The sequence below is a fragment of the Alligator mississippiensis genome, chromosome 8 (assembly GCF_030867095.1).
Source record: "Alligator mississippiensis isolate rAllMis1 chromosome 8, rAllMis1, whole genome shotgun sequence".
In the NCBI taxonomy this organism is placed as follows: Eukaryota; Metazoa; Chordata; order Crocodylia; family Alligatoridae; genus Alligator; species Alligator mississippiensis.
The window spans coordinates 30,842,172-30,862,831 of NC_081831.1; the positions used below are offsets into that span (position 1 = coordinate 30,842,172).

Here is a 20,660-nt window from a genome sequence, read left to right on the forward strand (position 1 = left end):
TTATTTCCAAAGCAACTGAACAGATTACAGGATAATTATTCCTAATTGAACTGTAGTTGGGAAGGAGATGGCTGGGGGAGGAAATGGGGGGGAAGGGAGGAAGAAGTAAAACTGTAACTGCCTGCCTAGAAAAGCATCTTGAAAAACAGAAATAGGATACAAGTGCTTAGTATCAAGAATGATGGGAATGTTAGACATGTATATTACTTTCTGCAGTCAAAACTAGAGGTAGCAGTATCTGTTTTGGGAAATTAAAATGAATTAAATTTACTTTATCCTTGCTGAGAAATTATTTTATGTAGACTGATATTCTTATTGGTGCACATATTTTAAAAAGTCCACTTTTGTTGTGGGGGTGTTACTTAGCTTAATGGTGTTTGGTGGGAAATAGCATGGTAAAATACTGTTTGATGAGGTGAAATATTTTCTAATAACCTTATATCAGCAGAACTAACTAAATTTTTTGGCTTCAGTATAACCTCCTTAGCATGTTAAGCTTTATGACTATGACCTGTTAGCACAAAACTTTCATAAGACCTATATTAACTAAATTATGTGAATGGATTTGCAAAAGCATCAAAGAAATATCACTGTCTTTAGGTTATTAGTGTGACAGGGAAACTAACACTCTTATTAAATTGATTCCCTTTTGTGCTGATTTGGACTTGCGTTCCTTTCCTGTATTTGAATAGTGAAATCTCTTTCAGAAACTGTATAAGATGTAAGTGAGGGAGGTGAAATGACTGGAAATTTCATAACAGTGCACCATGTTAGAATTTCAGACTAAATTTGTACCCGTGAGACTAGGTTTATTCAATGTTTTTAGAGTAATAATGAATATTGATATCACGCAACATGTGACTCTTAATAGTTATGCAATTCTGTGATTTCCAGTGAATGAACTAGAACTTGTCTTTTTTGCTTTAGGCTTTCAGATAAACTTCTGTGAAAAGGCACAAAGTAAGCTACACATTTTATAGTATTATGCAACTTTTATATTTTTTTTGTCAGTCCTGGTACTGAGAATGCATCCATTTTTGTTCCAACTAACCAACCATGGCAATTGTGTCAATAGAGCTTTCATTTTTCATATTGCTTAAAAAGTAAAGCTAAATTAAGATGCATTTTAATTAGGTCACTGATTTTAAAAGTAGTTTATTATGCCTTTTACACGTCTGTAATAACTGACCAATAAATTAGAGGTGCACAGATAGTCGTATTAGTCATTCTTCAGGTGGAGGGGACATTGCAGTTTTTCAGTCTTCCAAGTTCTTATGAAACAAGAAACAAGTATGATTTGGTTTGAATTGCAGATGCTTTAAATTAAGAGTGCTGCTCAAAGAACAGGTTTTGCTTGTCAAATACCTTTATGTGAAAGAGAAAATGAAGGGCACAAAGTACTTTCTTCTTCCAATAATGATCAGATTCAATGGTTTAGATCATCCTTTGTTACTACCTGTGCACCTCTGGGAGGAGGGAGTAGTAGCATGTGTAATTTGGCTGCCTATTTGATCTGAATCTAGACTCCCAGGAAGTGAGACTGAAATTTGTCATTGCAAAGCAATTTTTGATGACTAATGGAAGCTCTTTAGGATTTTGTTTTTCATTTTCTATCATGGCTTTTTATTCTTTACATTGCTATGTCACTCCATTCAAAGTACCCTTCACAGTTGCCTGTCATGAGTTAGTGGAGTTTCCCTGGAGATTAATGTACAGTTTAAATGGTCTCTCTAATTTTTGTTTGGTAAATTAGTGAAAATGCACTCTACATCTCATTCAGTTTGCATTTTTTAAATATATTTCTACTTTCTATTTATATGCATATTTATTTTGAATGAATTCCAAAAATTGTAGAGACGTTTGCTAATATTCAGTAAATGATATGTTGAGATTTTAAGATGTGATAACAAGTGTATGAACTGTCCAGATGGATTCATTTCTTTTTAGAAGCTATAAGTAGAGAATTCTCTTTTGTATGGTGATTGTTTATATTTTGTCCACTGCTATTTAGAGATTACTGCTGCTCTGTTAGGAAAGTTTTACCAAAGATGTATTACAAATAGTTCAGTACAAAGCCTTGGGGGTGGAGGAAAGGATCTCCCAAGTACAGGGGCAGATCCAGGGGGTGCGCAGTTGTGCATTTTGGTATTCTACTGTACTGGCTGGAGCATCAGGCTCAGAGAGTAGTAATTAATGGCTCAAAGTCTAGTTGGCAGCTGGTATCAAGTGCAGTGCCCCAGGGGTTGGTCCTGGGCCCAGTTTTGTTCAATGTCTTCTTTAGCAACCTGGAAGACGGCATAGAGTGCACCCTCAGAAAGTTTGCAGATGACACCAAGCTGGGGGAAGTAGTAGATATGCTTGAGTATAGGGCTAGGATTCAGTGTAACTTAGACAAATTGGAGGATTCATGTAGAAGAGGACCTGGGGGTTGATAATAAGCTGAATATGAGTCAGCAGTGTGCCCTTGTTGCCAAGAAGCCTAACAGCATACTGGGCTGCACTGGTATGTGTGTTGCCAGTAGGTCAAGGGAAGTGATGATTCCCCTCTATTCAGCACTGGTGAGGCCACATCTGAAGTATTGTGTTCAGTTTTGGGCCTCCCAAAAGGATGTGGACAAATTGGAGAGAGTCCAGAGGAGGGCAACAAAAATGGTGAGGGGCCTTGGGGACATGACTTCTAAGGCAAGGCTGAGGGAACTGGGCTTATTTCGTTTGGAGAAGAGAAGACTGGGAGGAAGTTTAATAGAAGCTTTCAGCTACCTGAAGGTAGGTTTGAAAGAGGATGGAACTAAACTGTTCTCAGTGGTGGCAGATGGCAGAACAAGGAGCAACAGTCTCAAGCTTCAGCAAAGGCAGTTTAGGTTAGATATTAAGAAGAATTTTCTCACTAGGAGGGTAGTAAAACACTGGAACAGGTTACCCAGAGAGGTGGTGGAATCTGCATCCTTGGAGGTTTTTAAGACCTGGCTAGTCAAAGCCTTGACTGGGATAATCTAGTTGGGGATGGTCCTGCTCTGAGCAGGGGATTGGACTAGATGACCTCCTGAGGTCCCTTCCAGCCCTCATTTTCTAAGATTCTATACTCCCCTTTGATTCCTGCCCCACTTAATGTTTAAAACCAACTGCCTGGTAGGGGCAGCAGCATTTCTATTCAGGCAGTACTGAGAGTCAGTTGACTTCATGGTTTATTATCATCTCCCTGATTACTACCCATCTCTTTCCACTCCACAGGTATCAATGATCCTCTAGCCTTTTTAATGATCCTTTCTAGGAGTGCACTGATAAGGATTTCCTTGGCTGACACTGATAGCCCATTATTAACTATCCATATTGGCCAATAACTGATTTACAGGAATGCAGCTCTGTAGTGTGCAGAGCAGCTCCCTGCAGGTCAGTCTGTAGAAGGGAAGGTGGCATGAGGGGTGGCAGATTGAGGCCCCCAGAGTGAGGGAGGGAGTCGGGTAGGGGCTGGGGGTACTGCCCAACGAGGTTGGTGAATGGGACCTGGGGCCAGGGTGGGGATCAGGACAAAGCTGTGGGCAGTTCATCCAGGGGATCAGCATTCTGGCTCTTAAAAATGGCAGTGGGAGGACTTGAACTAAAGCTCGTTGAATGAGCTTTAGTTCAGGCACCGTTGCCACCATTTTAAAGTGTGGGAACGCTTTTAACTGGAGCCGAGCCAAGTGCAGCAAGGGCGGATGCGGGCTGCTCAATGTGGACTCGGGGCTTTTTGCTCTGTTGCCTTTCCCTTGGGAACCCCATGCTGGTTGCACACCCCCTGCCCACCCAGCAGTGGGAGGCACAACTCGCCGCCCCCACTGCAGCCAGGTGGGGAGGGAGTGCACGTTGGTGCAGGGCTCTCAAGGGAAAGGCAACAGAGTGGAGAGCCCTGAGCTCACAGTGAGCAGCCTGCATCTGCCCCATTCAAAAATCTGGGGGGGGGCATATGCCCCCTCAGGCCTCATCAGGGCAGTGCACACAGTTGTGGGGAGCCACTCCCCCTCCGATTCCCCCCACGCCCCCTGAATGAGCCGCCTGTGGCTCTGTCCAGCTCCTCACCCTGGCTCCGGGTCCCATTCACTACCCTGCCTGGGCAGTGCCCCCAGCCCCTACCCCACTCCCTCCCTCTCCGTGGGGGCCTTGATCTGCAGCACCCCCATGCCTCTTCCCTCCCCCACACCCTTTCCCCTCCACAGACTTACTTGCAGGACGCTGCTCTCCACACTGCCTGGCTGCATTCCTGGCCACGTGCACGAGTGCAACTGCGCACATGCACATGACATCTTGGGGCCCTCATCAGAAGACATTATATTTATCGGCTGAACATTATTGGTGAACATTATCGGGTACACCGGTCAAAAAAAGCCGATAGCCAACAGAGTTAATTTTCCTTTTATTGGTGGTGATGTGATATACAACCAATATATCAGCGCATCTCTAATCCTTTCTTCAGCAATTTTGCTGGTAGCCATTCCTGTTAGTCTCTCTCTCTCTCTCTCTCTCTCTCTCAGCCCTGCAAACTGTTTTTAGCTCTAGCTAAAAACCTGACTTAGGTGTGGTAATATTAACTCAGGTGTAGAAGTGACTGACAGTGAAGTATTGGAGGCACTGCCAAGATGCTCAGGAAGGCTAGATTTTCTTTTATGAGTCTGAATAAGAAATGTGCATTTAACTATACTGATTATAGGGCTAATGACGGCAATATTTTTTACTATTTTGACTATTTTTTTGCCTAGTTTGTTGGGTTTCTTTAAACTTTATATATAATTGAGTAAATGAGAGCACATCCTAATAATTATATTTGTTCTTGTTTTGATCTTAGACTGCATAATATAGTGCTAATCCCCAATATCTAGTTTCCCTTTAACTAGAGAAAAATATGTGGTGTTATGATGTGCCATCCCATTTGCACCCCCCTTTTCAAAATCCTCGATCTACCCGTAGATTCATAGATGTTAGGGTTGGGAGGGACCTCAGTAGGTCATCAAGTCCGACCCCCTGCCCTGGGCAGGAAAGAGCGCTGGGGTCAGATGACTCCAGATAGGTGTTTGCCCAGTCTCCTCTTGAAGACCCCGAAGGTAGGAGAGAGCACCACCTCCCTTGGAAGCCCATTCCTGATTTTGGCAACCCTTACTGTGAAGAAGTTCTTTCTAATGTCCAACTTAAATCTGCTCTCTGTCAGCTTGTGGCCATTGTTCTTAGTTACTTGAGGGGTACCCTAGTAAGCAGAGCATCTCCTATTCCCTGTTGCCTTCCACTGATGAATTTATAGGCAGCCACAAGATCACCTCTCAGCCTTCTCTTGTGAAGGCTGAAGAGATCTAGGTCCCTCAGTCTCTCCTCATAGAGCCTTGCCTGCAAGCCTCTGACCATACGAGTGGGCCTCCTCTGGGCCCTCTCAAGATTCTCTGCATCCCTCTTGAAGTGCAGCACCCAAAACTGGACGCAGTACTCTGACTGTGGTCTGACCAGTGCTGCATAGAGGGGAAGCATCACCTCCCTGGATCTGTTTATCATGCATCTGCTAATGCATGATAAAGTGTGGTTAGCCTTGTTGATCACTTCGTCACATTGACTCATGTTCATCTTGGAGTCAACTATGACTCCAAGATCCCTTTGCACTGCTGTGTTGCTGAGAGGGTCATCCCCCAGCCTGTATGTGTGTTGGTGCTTCTTTTTGCTAAGGTGCATCACCTTGCACTTGTCTTTGTTGAACTGCATCCTATTTCGTTCTGCCCATTTTTCCAACCTGTCCACATCTACCGAGATCTGTTCTCTACCCTCTGGTGTGTTAACTTTACCCCATAATCTGGTATCATCTGTGAACTTGGGCAGGGTGCTCTCCATGCCCTCGTCCAAGTCACTGGTGAAGACATTGAATAGCACTGGTCCAAGGACTGAACCTTGTGGGACTCCACTGCCCACATCTTTCCAGGTCAATATCGACCCATCTACCACTACTCTCTGGGTGTGACCCCTAAGCCAATTTGCCACCCACCTGACCATGTGATCATCTGCATCACAGCCTGTCAGTTTATATACGAGAACAGAATGAGATCAAAGGCCGCCTTAAAGTCTGGGTAGATGACATCTACCTCGATTCCTGCATCTAAGCATTTTGTGACCCGGTCATAAAAAGAAAAAGGGTTAGTCAGGCAGGATCTACCTGCAATGAATCTGTGCTGATTTCCCTTTCATCATTATTTCCCCTGCTGGGCTCCCACAGATGTGATCTTTAATGATTCTTTTCAGAGTTTTCCCAAGGATAGAGATAAGACTAACTGGCCTATAGTTTTCCAGTTCCCCCCTCCTCCCCTTCTTGAAAATAGGGAGCACAATGGCTCTTTCCCAGTCCTCTGAGACCTGAGCAGAGCACTCTGATAAAAATCACAAATTCTCTGATAACCCCCCCCCTGCAAATCTGTGATTGAAATGAAAGGTCCCCTCCACAACCCTCCTGGCCCTGCTGTTGCCCCTAGCCCCCCACCCACAGCTCCTGCTCTCCCAGCCCTGCCGGAGGGGCCCCCAGCTTCCAGGGCTTTGGGGCCAGGAACCCAGGTCTGCAGCCCCCTGCCACTGGCAGGAGGTGGTGGCTGCTGCAGCAGAGCAGAGCCCGCCTCTCTTCCTGCTGCTTGCCTACACTGGACTTGGGCGGAGTGGGGCAGATCCCCACCATGGCATGCACTCCGAGCAGACAGGGAATCTGTACCCCTCTGATCTGTGTGCAGGCGGGGGCTGCATGCTGTCCACTGTGGGCTCCCGCTCTGCTGCTCTCCTCCGGGACCTCCGCAGCCCAGTGTGTGGAACTCAGCGCTGCAAAGAACAGCGGGCAGGAAAGTTGCTTGCTGCTGTGAGCTCTGCACTGCCTTGGCAACGTGTACCCTGTGGGGGTGGCAACACAGGTTGCATACAAGGGACATGTTGCCAGGGCAGCATGGAGCTCGCAGTGACAAACAACTTTCCTGCGTGGCCTCTCTGTTCTTTGCAGAGCCAGGTTGCACCCACTGCGCTATGGAGGCCCTGGGGGAAGGTAGCAGAGCAGGAGCCCACGCCTGAAGCAGGCAGCATGCGCCTGTGCTTACCTCATGCACAGATCCAGGGGTCATGAGTCGCCTCTGCTTCCTGGGAGTGTGCGCAACAGTGGGGACCCTGCTCCACCCCCACCCCATGCACAGATCTGAGGGGTACAGGTTCCCCCTCCCCACTGAGATTGCACGCAGCAATGGGGAGCTGGCCCCACCCCCTGGATGAGTTGCCCACAGCCCCATCCCTCTCCCCGTTGGGGCCCGGTGTCCATGTATTGTAGCCCTGTGCCCCAAGCCCCAGCTGGGCATCAGCCCCTGCCCCCACTCTCTCCCTCCCTATGGGGGCATCAATTCCCACTCCCCGCCCCCCAAGTTGTAATGAGTCTTGAAACCAGTCCATGGTTTTTAACATCCAGGAAGTTTAATAATCTTTGTTCCCAATTTACCCACTCCCTCAGCTACACTATGATCCTGGCTATTGAAGACAAACAATGTATTACTTTTGCCATTCAACATGCACACTTATTGGCAAACAATGGTTAACAGAAAAGGCATGTATAAAAATAGCCTGGGCCCTATCCTACTAAAAGTAATGATAAAACAGAAGTGGACAGCAATGAATATTAGGGTCTGTAAAGATGTGAGACTACATATTCACACACACACACACTTTTTATACTTTAGAGGGTAATAATGATGCTTTTCCCTTTTGAACGGTCTTACTCTCTTATATCAGGTTTGTCAAACTCATCTGGCCCCGGCCTGAGACTGCTCTATGGATAGGGTGAAATTGGCTGGATTAGCCTCACAGAGCCTCACCCTTCTCCGCCCACATGCCAGATACAGCACCCACAGTGCTCACTCAGGCTGGTCTAGGACTACATCGCCCAGCACCTATTCCGCACAAGCAGTGCCTACTCCAGCAAGTTAGGTGGGTTTCCTTGACTGACCCTGCATGTGGCTCTGCAGGCCATATCTTTGACACCCTTGTTTTACATAATTAGCTTTGCCTATTTCAGCTGATTTTTCTCTTGGTTTGTAGCTACTTTTGATAACTTATCTTTGTTCCATATGTTTACTGCCCTCCTTAAACAACTGTTTTTATAATGGAGATAAAAATCAATGTTTAACTTGGTATTAACCTTTGCTTGTACCTGTTTCTTTCTGAGACCAGAAGAAGTGCATTTTCTACCCAAAAGTTTGTCTAAATGTATGGACACGTGTAAGACTTAGATAATTTTAAATATGGCTTAAACCATAAGCATCCAGGCATAGAAATCAGTTTAGAATCAATTAAAGCTCTTGGAATATTTTAAAGGTATACCTAGATAACCAGGTATTATGTTGAGTGGGTTCTTCATGCCAAGCCATGATGCCAAGCCATGACTAATTCTGGTCAGTCTTCCAGGCACCCCATGCTGCATTGCTTGTTTCTTCCCTCTTCCTTCTCCCCTCCCCTCCTCTCCCCTCCCCTCCCCAAAGTTGCTGCTCTGGTATGCAGCCAGAACTCTACTGCTCCAACTTCTGTTGCCTGCACTGGACAGGGGTCTTGTGGCATCCCAGGCTGATTTGGTGTGGAAGGGGTCTAGGGGGAGGGGATCAGCTGAGTCGGGATAAACATCCCGGGTTCCTAGGATGTTTGGTCTTTTGGGGTGGTGCTCAAGGCTTCTACTTCATACTGTGGCTTTAAAAAGACTTTCCCACTAAGCAGCTAAATTACTTTTTTTGCATGCAATTCACCCTGGTCCCTCGTGTGCCAGGCTGATTTTGTGGGAGCAGTGAAAGTGGGGAGGTGCTTAGCTGGTTGGGGTTGTGCTTGAAAGCAGCTCAGCTAACTTGCATTGCTGACACTTGGACAATTTCATAAAGATGTTTGTGCAGGGTAATGGTTAGGGAAGGGCATTCTGAAGGGATACAGCACAGAGGATAAGGAACAATTAATGGGTCAATTCACATTGACTAAGTGAGCATGGAATTGACAGCAACTGATGGGTATGTATGTATGTATTTTATACAATTCCTATGCAGTCCTTCCCAACAAAGTCTCAGGGTAGCTTACAGTAGGAGAAACAGAACAACTTAAAAGGGCAACTAGAATAAATAAGACAAAATAACAAAATAAAATAAAGCACGAACTCATTAAACAACATTTCGGCCTTGCTTTGCTTTCTAAATGCCTACCTAAATAGAAAGGTCTTGCAGTGCTTCTGAAAGATGACCACTCTTGGGCTTTGGTGGGCCTCAAGGGGGAGGGAGTTTAAGAGCTGAGGAGCAACTGCTGAGATTAATGTCCCATATGTTTTTACCAACTGGACTTGATGTACTGTTGGTACTTGCAGGAGGTTTCTCTCAGCTGACCATAGGGATTGTGATGGGGTGTAAGAAAGAAGTCATGTAAGGCCCAAGCTATTTAGATCCTTATAGGTCAAGTTTAGCATCTTGAATTGCACCCAGAAAGCTACTGGGAACTACAGCAGATGCCAGAGGACTGGAGTTATATGCTCCTGGTGATTTCCCCCACCCCCATAACAAGGTAGGCCACCAGCAGCAGCTTTTGGACAGTTTTCAAGGTAAGGCCTATGTAAAGAGCATTGCAGTAGTTTAGCCACAGATGACGCTGGCCAGATAAGAGTCTGAAAAAAAGGGTTGCAGCCTTCTCACTAGATTGAGTTGATGAAAAGTGATCCTAACCATGTTCACCACGTAAAGATCCAGGTACATCAGAGGATCCAGGAGCACCCCAATGCTGTGACCCTGAGTAGCAAGAGGAGGCTGCACAGCATCAATGACAGGTTTTCTAGTCCCTCCTAAATTAAGTTATCTGTCTACCATCATCTTCTTGGTCTTGTTTGGATTCCCTTTCAATTGCTTCACCCATATCCAGTTCCCAACTTCAGCCAGGCACTGGGAAAGGATTGAGAGTGCAGGACCTGGGTCAGAAAAGGAGAGGTAGAGCTGGGTGTCATCAGCATACATATGACCCTTCACTCCAGATCTCTGCAATTTCACCCAGCAGCCTCATCTATACATTGAATAGGACAGGTGACCCTATATGAAAGCTTCTGAGATCTGGGCTGGGGATGCACTTGGGGCAAGGGGTCGGGGTGGTGGAGCCAGGAGGTGGGCTACGGGGTAGGCTACAGCTACCCCAAAATTCTCCGTATTCCTGCCTCAAAGCACAGCTGCTACCACCCACCCCACCCCTGCCCACTCTGAGCACCACCATAGCCCAGCCCCCGCCTCCTGGAAGAGGCTGGTGCAGCCCCCAGCCCCGAGCCTGCAGTGCACAGCCTGCCCTCGCCCCGCGTACAAATCCAGGGGGCACATGACGCCTCTCATGTTTCCCACAGGGGTGCGCACAGTGGTGGGAGCCATCCCCTCCCTACCCCCCCCCCAACATCCCCTTCCCCATTCTTCCCTCCTCCCCTGTGGCCCCTGGATGAGCCATCTATGGCTCTGTCCTGCGCCTCAGCCTTCCCCGGCTGGGTAGCATCTGCCCCAGCCCCACTCCCTCCCTCACTTTAGGGGCCTTGATCTGCCTGTGCCACACCCCTTGCCTCCCCCATGTCCCTTCTCCCCAGAGACTTCCCGGCTGGACGCTGCTCTCCAAGCTGCCGGGCTGCTCACATGCACACAGCATTTATTGGTATCATTATTGGCCACATTGGCCAAAAAAAACTGATTGCCGATAATTTCAATTTATCTTTTATCGGTGCAATTACGATATGGACTGATGTATTGATAAACCTCTAAATTTAGAGCTGCCCTGTGGATACCCACCTGATCATGTAAATGCTTTATCAACATCTCAAGGTCAACTGTATCAAAGGATGCCGAAAGGTCAAATAAGATCAGTAGGGCACTTTTTCCCCTGTTACTCTCCTGGTGAAGATCATTGACCAAGGCTGTGAGTGCAGTCTCTGTGCTATGACGAGGACAAAAGGACAGAATGACAAGGGTGCAGGAAACAGATGGCATGCAGATACACATGTTGCTGTCAGGCTACTACCCATTCAATGACATTCCCCCAAAAGGGGAGATAGGTTGCTAACTGAATGGGAAGTCAGCATCAAACGATGGTTTCTCAAGCAGGGACTGGACAATTGTAGATTTAAGAGTGTCCAGTGCCCAGTCTTCCTGAATGGAGGTACTGACAACCCTTGCTATCAGTTGCCCCTGTATATCCATCTGGCTTTTACAAGCCTGGACAGGTACAGGTCCCATTCACAGCTGGTCACCCTCATCCATCCAAGAACATCCTCTGCACTAGTAGATGACAGCGATTTAAAACAATGTATATAAATGGCACACAGCCAGGTTTCCTCAACCCCAAATTCTGATAGCAGCAACAGTGGAGGTCCTCAAGCTGTGCCGGATACAAATTTTGTCTGCAGGGTAGATGGGAAACTCACCACAGCAGATGGAAGTAGACGCTTAGTTTCTGGACAGAAACGAGCTGGATTAACCAAGCCATTCACCATCTGAAACAGTTCTCCAGACAACACTTTGCAGACTCAGTAGCAGTACAGAAGAAAAACGTCCTTGCTGCTGCCTTTGTCATGCCATAGTCCTTTAGGAAAAAGTCTATGCCACAGTCTGTTGGCTGTGCACAGGTCAAGAGCCAACTGTGCTGCATCTGCCTTCCCTCCACCTTAAGCTGCCTCAGTTCCCCTGTGTACTTGGGAGACCTGTGCTGCCACAGTGTTGGGAATGAATGCCCTGGTACTACTGTGTCTATAGCCAAAGCCAGCATGCTGTTCCACAGATCAACCAGGCCATTGACAGAATAGCAACCAAGGTCATAAGGAATGTCCCCCAGAGAGTTTTGGAATCCCACTGGCTCCGTGAGTCCCTGGGGATGAACCAGCCCAGCTGGTCCATCACCCCAACCGGAGCAACAAAAGACAAAGATTTGTATTTACCATTGGAGGCCAGCCACCCACCAACCATGCAGTGCAGTGGGGAGGAGCGTGAATTAAAAATAATGAAGTGGCTTTCTAGGGAAAGACTTAAAGCTGCAGCCTGAGGCAGAATCCTTGGGCAATGCTTGGACTATTCAGCCTGCTGAGAACCCAAAAATGCAAGGGCTGAAGCAGCCCTACCTGTCTTTCCATATCCACCCGCCACTTTAAATGTGAGAGTATTGTGCCAGGAAACTTATCTTAATGTTGATGTCTTGGGAAGCATAATAACAAAAAAACCCAACAACAAAATGGGAGGCACCTGCCTGGATACAACACTATGGAAAAGGTTCTGGGAGTCTTGGTGGATCATAGACTCAATATGAATCTGTAAGGTGATGCAGTGATACAAAAGGCAAATATGATTTTTGGGCTGTATCAATAGGAGCCTTAGATGCAAGATTCAGGAGGTGAATAGAGTCTGTTACTCAGCACTGGTTAGGCCTCGTCTGGAGTGTTGTGTGCAGTTTTGGGCTTAACATTTTTAAAGGATGTGGAAAAGTTAGAGAGGATGTAGAGGTAGGCAACTAAAATGATAAAGGCCTTAGAAGATAAGTCATATGAAGAGAGAGTGGTTGGAGAAAGTAGGCATGTTCAGCTTGTGGAAGGAATTAAGAGAGGACATGATAGTAGTTTTCAGATATCTGAAAGACTGCCATATAGAAGAGGGAGAACACCTTTTCTCTGTTGCTGCAGAGAGTAGGGCATGGACCAGTGGTACAAGTTTCAGAAAGTAGGTTTAGCTTGTATATCAAGAAAAACTTCACTGTTAGAACAAGGAGATAGTGGAATAGACTGCCCAGGGTAGGGGTTGGCAACCTATAGCCCATGGGTCAAATTTGGCTTGTGGAGCCATTTGATCCAGTCTGTGGATGGTGGGGCCCTCAGTAGCCAGATTGACCCAGTTTGGGATTGAGGTGGGCAGGTGCACGTAGGGCGGGTGCAAGAATCCAGCTGCTGCCATTGCCACTTTTCCCAGCAGCTGCACATGGAGAGTGTCTGCAGCCAGCACTCATCTCTGCAGCAACAGGGGAAAACAGCTGCTGCCAAAATCCCCCCACTGGCTCAGGGAAAAGCACCAGCTATGGGCACTCACCTCATGCTGCTCTGGGAAAAAATGGTGGCTCTGGGCACTTTCCCAGTGCAGCCTCTGGGAAAAATCCTGGCTGTGGCGACTAGTTCCTATGGGCCACCTGCCACTTGCCAGCCTGTGTGTGACCCAGACTGGGTCAATCCAGCCCATAGCCTGAAAGGGTCACCAACTTTTGGTCTGGAGAAGTTGTGGAATCTTCATCATTGGAGGTGTTGAAGAAGAGGTTACATAAGGATTGATTGGGATGATCTTAGTGGTGGCAGAGGACAGAACTAAGAGCAATGGTTTCAAGTTGTAGTGGTTGGATATAAGGAAAAACTTTCTCACTAGGAGGGTGGTGAAGCATTGGAAAAGGTTACCTAGAGAGGTGGTGGAATCTCCATCCTTGGAGGGTTTTAAGATCAGGCTTGACAAAGTTGAAAATGGTCCTGCTTTGAGCAGGAGGTTGGACTAGATGACCTCCTGAGGTCCCTTCCAACTCTAATTTGCTATGATTCTGTGATCTAGAAGTAGTTTTTACCATCCTCTGTAGCAGAGAGCAAGTCTCTCTTGGATCTCTTGATCATATTTTAACAACCCTTACAGCAGCAGGATACAGACCCTGTTATCCCTCTGCTTTACCTCTGGCAGGTTAAGGTGTTATGCCTGCCTGCAGTGTGTAGTGGGATTGATTGTTGCAGTTTAAGTAATAGTTTAGACAAACACTTAGTTTGAATAGGGATGGTCCTGCCTCAGACAGGGGGTTGGATTATTAGATGACCTCCAGAGGCCCATCCCCACCATACTTTTCTGTGATTGTTATGGATCTGATTTAAAAAAAATCTGAACTCAAGACCTACATGATAAGTTTAGGCTATCCATGAAGATCAGTGCGCCAAATTTTTCTGTCTACTGTACTGTGTAGAATGCAGTCTACCATAAACTTGCCTGTTTTCCAGACTTTCTGCATATAGCTTGGCCAAGAGTGCTTGGGCAGAGTTGCAGGTTAAAGGTCTTATTCTGCTTGCTTTTTCTCTAATCATTTGACTACATATGAGCACAAAATGGTGTTTTTCATAACTTTAGATTTGGAACTTTTTGGCACAATTTGTTTGTCTTCATGAAATTAACTTACTAGATTTGTTAGCTTTGTTTTACTACATTAAATGTATTTATTTAAATACCCTATATTTCTTCTCTATATTTTTAAGTATAGTCATTAACCAGGAATATATCCCTATCTCTAATGGGGGGAAAAAAACATTCTACAATATATACACTTTATATTGAGAGCATGAATAAAAATGGATGTTACCTAGTAGCAAGATTTTCAGGATTTTCAGATGCCCGGTTGTTGCAGATAAGGTTCTTTGGGTAAATGTAATATCTTTTATTAGACCAACTAAATAGTTGGAAAATTGTTATTTACAAGCTTTGTTGAAGAGCCATTTGAAATGTTAATGAAAATTTAATTCAGTAGATTATGAAGCTTTGTGAAGCAGAGAATGAAACTGATCTCTCTTGTCCATTTTGCTTCTGCCCAGAGTTTTGAATCCAAATCTTGCAAATTTAATTCAGGAAGTAGACAAAATAAATTGCAATGACTTAAAAGTGGATGATGATTTATTACATATCTATTGCTCAGCGGTAATGGGCCATGTAACTTACCTTACAGTTAAGTTAGCGCTGAGCTCTGGTAGCTTAATCCTTTTTCACTGAGGGCTTCAGTTGAATAAGAGTAGGGATGTGGGAAAGTACTAGTGAGCAGCTGGTGTGGGGTAGGACTTAGTCCCCTTTTAATTAATAATTTGTTAATTTGTCCATAATCTCTAATTGTTCGAGGGAAAGAAAAAGAAAGCAAACAAATTAAAACTATAGTATAAGCAAAATCCTTTGAACTGCCTGCCTGTAGATTCTGAAGAATGATGTTGCAGCAAGTCACTTTGGTATGGAATAAGCAGGTTTATGAAGGATTTGTCCACCCATTCAAAGCTAAATAATGTATATATTATTGCTTGAGAACATTTATTGGTTGCTTGCTTCCTTAGTTTCCTCTGGGAAAGATTTTAAAATTAAACTTTTTCAACAGTAAAAATATCTTTGTTAGGAACAGTAGCGGGTGTATTAGGATAATAGATTATGTGCTCCTGATTTACAGGAAGCAGGAGGCTTCACCCTAGATGTCGGCAGGAATTTTTACAGATCTGTTGCTGTAGCATTAAAGCACTTTGTGCAGTTTCTTTTGTTTCATTGTTGGTTTTGTACTAAGAGACAAGAGAACTCAATTCAGCTGGGCGAGAGATGTGACCAGAAATTGAGTTTGGTCCTGTTTTTTTTCAGGTACATGCATATTTTTGCAATTGCTATCTGCTTCACCTAGTTTATTTGAAAGGAAAATAACAACATAATAACAAAATTGGAGCAAACCTTCCCTGAACCTGAAAATGGGAATGAACCTGAAAATGGGAATAGCCAGCTCTTTGCAGATATGCAACAAAGTCTGGCTTCAATCTGAAACATGAAAAGCAAAACAACAGTTTGGCCTTACATAATATAGCAAGGCCTTTAAGGCTAAGTAAGGACATTTAAAAAGCCTGAGCCTGAATTGATTCAGTCTTTGCAGGCTAATCTAACCTGGGTAGATTGAACTGATTTGCAAGTGTATAGACATTCACTTTTAATTCTGGAAAAGCAGCCACATGCCTGTAGTGGCTCAGGCTAGAAGCCGGGGGGCACTAGAGCAGTCCTGCCCTCCCTTCAGAAGCAGCCACAAGTCTGAAGGGAAGCTGATTGGTTGGGCCTTGGCCAGGCCCTGGCAGGCTGCTGAGTATGATTGGAGAGGGGTTTAAACCTCCACCGTGGCCTGCAGGAACCCCAGCTGGGGTGTAGCTGGAGGGAGAAGGGGGAAGCCCAGGTTTGTCCCCAAGGATGGGGTTGGGGGGCACATAGCCAGACAGCAGCCTGGGTGAAGGAGGGCAGGGTGAGGGATTAAACTCTCCTGTCTCCCACCAGCATGGGGACTCGAGCTGAGGTCTGCCTGGCTTTCCACTCCACTGACTGCTCACATGGTGTGGGGCATGGCCAGAGCTGGCCCAGGTAGCAGCCTCAGGTGAAGGGGGCAGGGAGGGGGACTAAACTTCTCTGTCTCCCCCCTCTCCCACCAACACAGGAATGCCAGCTGGAGTCTGCCTGGCTTTCTGTCCCACTGGATGCTCATGCAGTGGGGCTGTGTTTTGGTTTTCCCACCCCCTTGTCAGCCAGCCATCGCTGCTCAGCTGGAGAGCAGAGGGATGGGGCCAACCCTGCTCTGCTTGAACAGACAGCATAGCTGAGTCCAGGGCTGCAAAGCATGCTGAGGTGCTGGGGGACTCTGATTTAACTTGAACCAGGAAGGGGCATGGGGCAGAAGTTCTGTAAACCAGTTTGACCTAAATCAGTTAAGTCTGATACTGCATTCAACCAGGTTTATCTTAAACCAGTTTTGTCCATTTTGAAACTGGTTTATGTACACTGAACTTCTGTTCTGCTACAGGTTTAAAACAGTGTCCGATCACTTAAACCAGTTTATGTGTAACGTCTGTCCCTAGCCTAAAAGAAACCTACTTGCTACAAATGGTTTCAGTGGCAAAAATTTAGAAATGACCCATCCTTAACAGTGTTAAGCTGTATGAAATGCCTGGAATCAGCCACCACAAAACCAGGAGGAAGCTAAAGGGGTATGTTAAAATGAACCAATTCTGGGTACCATGTACTAGCTAAACACTCTGAATTTTTATTTGTCTGATTTTTCAGTGAAATTGTAGAAGCTTAGCACCTTTGAAATCAGGGTCTCTGAAAAGTCAGGCCATTTCTGATTCCTTTTGTACCACATATAAATGAATCTAAAAACCTTCTTTAGTGGAGTGTGGGCTAATGTTTTTGGCAGATGTGCCTCAAATCATCCCTGTGTCCCCCCAGGCTGTTTGTTTTGCCACTTCAATCTGCTTCCTGTCTGATCTGCTGCTTTGCTTTCTGTTCCCTGCTCTGTGCTCCCTGGCCAATTTCCTGCTCTGCCCTACATGCCACACACAGAGGTTGCCTGTGCCTCTTGTAGCACTCATGCTGCAGGTTGGCCATCCCTGGATTAGGGCATCACAGTGCTAGTCAACAGAGTGACATGAGAGAACTGCTTCACCTCGGGAAGAGAAACCCCAAACACATCTACAGGCTTGGTGACACCAAACTGACTAGCACCATGAATGAAAGGGACCTGGGGGTAATCATAGACCACAGTATGAATATGAGCTGGCAGTGCGATGCTGTAGCCAGTAGGGCAAACAATACTCTGGCATGCATCAATTGATGCATCTCTAGCAAAGCCAAGGAGGTGAGTCTTCAGCTCTACTCAGCACTGGTGAGACCACAGCTGGAGTACTGCATCCAGTTCTGGACACCACACTTCCACAAGGACATGGACAAGCTTGAGAGAGTCCAAAGAAAAGCCACCTGTATGATCAGAGCCTTACACAGCAAGCCATACGAAGAAAGACTGAGGGATCTGGGACTCTTCAGCCTGAGGAAAAGAAGGCTGATAGGGGACCTGGTAGCAGATTACCGCTACACTAGGCGAGTACATCAAGGGCTTGGTGAACAACTGTTCACCAGTGCACCTGAGGGGAAAACCAGGAGTAATCACCACAAACACCTGGAAGACCGATTTAGGCTCAACATTGTGAAAAACTTCTTCACAATCAGGGTGTCCAGACTGTGGAATAAACTCTCTCCAGTGGTGGTGCAGGTACCTACCCTGGAAATCTTCAAGAGGAGACTGGACAGTCACCTGGCTAGGGTCACCTGACCCCAGCTGTCTTTCCTGCTTGATGCAAGGGGCTGGATCTGATGATCTTCCGAGGTCCCTTCCGGCGTGCGTTCTATGAATCTGTGAGACAAATTTATCATGCTATTCAGGTTTCAGCTGAAGGAGATCTCTTTGATATCCTGACTACCAGTAATTGCAGCTGAAGAACAATGGGAATTACTATTGATATTCAGAATATTCTAATATTATAAAACCCTAAGTTTGTCTGTCTGTCCTTCCGTAACGCTTTATTTGCACTCTGATTGGCTGACGGAAACACCCCACTCCTTGCAAGAGGCAGAACAGCGGCAGCATGGGGCATTAGATGGCGGTACTTCATGCCCAGCTGCCCCCTCCCCCCCCCCCCCCCCCGTGTCATTCTTGACAGACAATTGGCTAGTTGTTTTATAGTTGTATAAAAAGTGTAGAGGTTAAGCCTTAGACTTGTATCTTCTGTCATCCAGTAACTTCAGGAAGCAAACAAATAACTTATCATATTTCTGTAGAATGCTGAGTAGTATCTCTGGATAGATCTTCTGGATATCTTTGTAAAAGCAGAGAAAAAGTCACTAAATTTTCATCAAGGTTGCTCTATTCTAATTAAAGTATATTTGCTTGAAATGCAAAGTTAGCACATATGTGGTTAAGATCTATAGCCACACTTGTTTCTCTATCTGTACTATTGTAAAACTCACTTGCTCTTAGGTATTTTCTTCTTTCATAATGGGTTTTTAACACCTGAGGCTTCATACATTTCTGCAAATTTTGAGTTTCAATATCTATATGAAAAATGTATGTTAAGTTTTTTATTCAAGAAATCTCAGATGATGCTAAAAGGAAGCCATTTTTTCTTATATGCAAGTCGGAGTTAAAATATGGTATTGGCACAACTATAGACACAGAGTAGTTATTTACCTTAACTGTCTATGTGCTAGTTTTCCAGCAGAAGGAAAATATTGCAAGTAGAATAAAGGTACAGTAAAAGCTTTGTTATCCGGCACTTTACCATCTGGAATGCTCTATCAACCAGCATCTGTCTCACCATGGCACTTCCAGTTTTGCTGCCACTGAGCCGAGTCCCACGTCTTCCTCGTGGACCACAGCCCAGGACAAAGCAGCCTGCGCGCCCCCCCCCCCCCCCCCCCCCCCCCATTCCCTGGCACACAGAAGCCAGGGAGTGAAAGCCCTGGTGCACCGGATGTGGCAGGAGGGGTGGCAGCCCGAACAGGCAAAGATGCCAGGCTGGAGATAAGTATAACTCTCAGATAACCAGCATATTTGATTAACTGGCACCTCTGTTCCCCATGGATGCTGGATAACAGAGCTTTTACTGGAAGAAAAGCTCCTTAATATCTGCTGATTTCCCTTTTTTTTCAGTAAATTGGAAGTGGAAAAATAAAGCATGGTACTCCACAAAGAATAATGAAAATATAGCAAAGAATGTGAGGTATGTGTAAGTACAGTAAAAGCTTTGTTATCCAGCACCCATGGGCAATGGGGGGTGCCGGATAACAAAATATGCTGGTTAACTGAGCAGCCTGAACAGGCGTCTTTGCCTGTTCGGGCCACCGCTTCTCCTGCCACGTCCAGGGTGTCGCCTCCTCTCCCATGGCATCACCAACCCTGCCACGGACTCTGAGAGACAAAGTGGCAGGCCCCACGCAGCCTGCTTTGCCCTGGGCCATGGGCGCGCAGAGAAACTGGAAGTGCTACGGTGGGTACTTCCGGCTGCACTTTACCTTACAAGCCGGCATGCTGGTTAATAGAGCATACCGGCTTGTAAGGTACCATGTACTGTATTTCACTAGCGTGAACTGTCAACCTATGACAGAAGGCAGCCACTGCAACTTTGTGAATCTTCTTTCACATGTGGAAGGTAGGGCATGACTTAGAGCATTTTCTTATGTGCTTCTAGATTGGCATTGTTAAAATCCATGTTGTTGTTACAGTAAATGTGGCTGCAGGAATTTAATTTACTAGTCACGTAGTTTGCTATTTCACAAATAATTTTCTTCTCAAATTCCAAAATGGAAAACCACAAAAGTAGCATTTGTGTAACTAAATATGAACAGAGGTTGTTAGCTGTTTTAGTCTGAAACTAGGCAGAAAGCCAGGCAGGGTAGTACTTCATAGATTATCTGAAAGAGCTAGTCTGTAAAATGGCACCCTACCCTGCCTTCTGTATAAATATGAAGTGATAAATAATGGAGAGCTAGTGTAGCATCTGTATGTCTGCTTTTCAGAAGGGTTTGAGAAAAAAGGAAACACTACAAACTCAATTTCAAAAAACATATTTTTTCCCCAAAATTATTTCCCTTAGACATTGCAAGTTCAGAGGAGACTAAAAGCCCCCCGACATTATATTTTAGTATGTTTTTCCCCCCTTTGAATTGCATATTAATGGTTGTTGCTATTCTTTTCTTCAATTTAGCACCAATTCCCTGGTGCAGCCATAATAGTAACTTCACTTTTGCTCTGTCATAATGCAGTGTTGCTAAACAAGAGAGATTTTTGGTGCCACAAATCTCTGGATTCACTCTGGCAATAATGATTTGCTTGTATTATTGCATTAGGCATTTTATTTTATTTATTTGTACATAGGGCTGGAAGTGGTTCCTCCTGGGCAATGATATCATAGGATCTCTTTCATAAACTAATCAAGTTTTCTAATAAAAGTGTTTTTTTTTTAGTTTTAGGAAACTAGCGTGCTTAAAGCATTAGGGGACTGACCCTGTTCCATAACAAGGCACCTAGGTGCAATCCTA

General features: G+C 45.5%; 1 protein-coding gene across 6 annotated transcripts in view; it reads left to right on the top strand.

Moving 5' to 3' along the window:
• MAP2K4 (mitogen-activated protein kinase kinase 4) overlaps nucleotides 1–20,660 on the top strand; it is a 213,157-nt gene that overhangs the window by 44,450 nt on the left and 148,047 nt on the right. For 3 of the 6 annotated variants that reach the window (XM_014598221.3, XM_019481857.2, XM_019481858.2), the window contains exon 2: nucleotides 928–960. The exons of 2 other annotated variants lie outside the window; for them this stretch is intronic. In XM_014598221.3, the coding sequence (XP_014453707.1) occupies nucleotides 928–960 (33 nt within the window). Of the gene's footprint in view, nucleotides 1–927; nucleotides 961–7,826; nucleotides 7,957–20,660 lie in introns of those variants that run through there. One more of the 6 variants, XM_019481860.2, reaches the window with a different exon arrangement.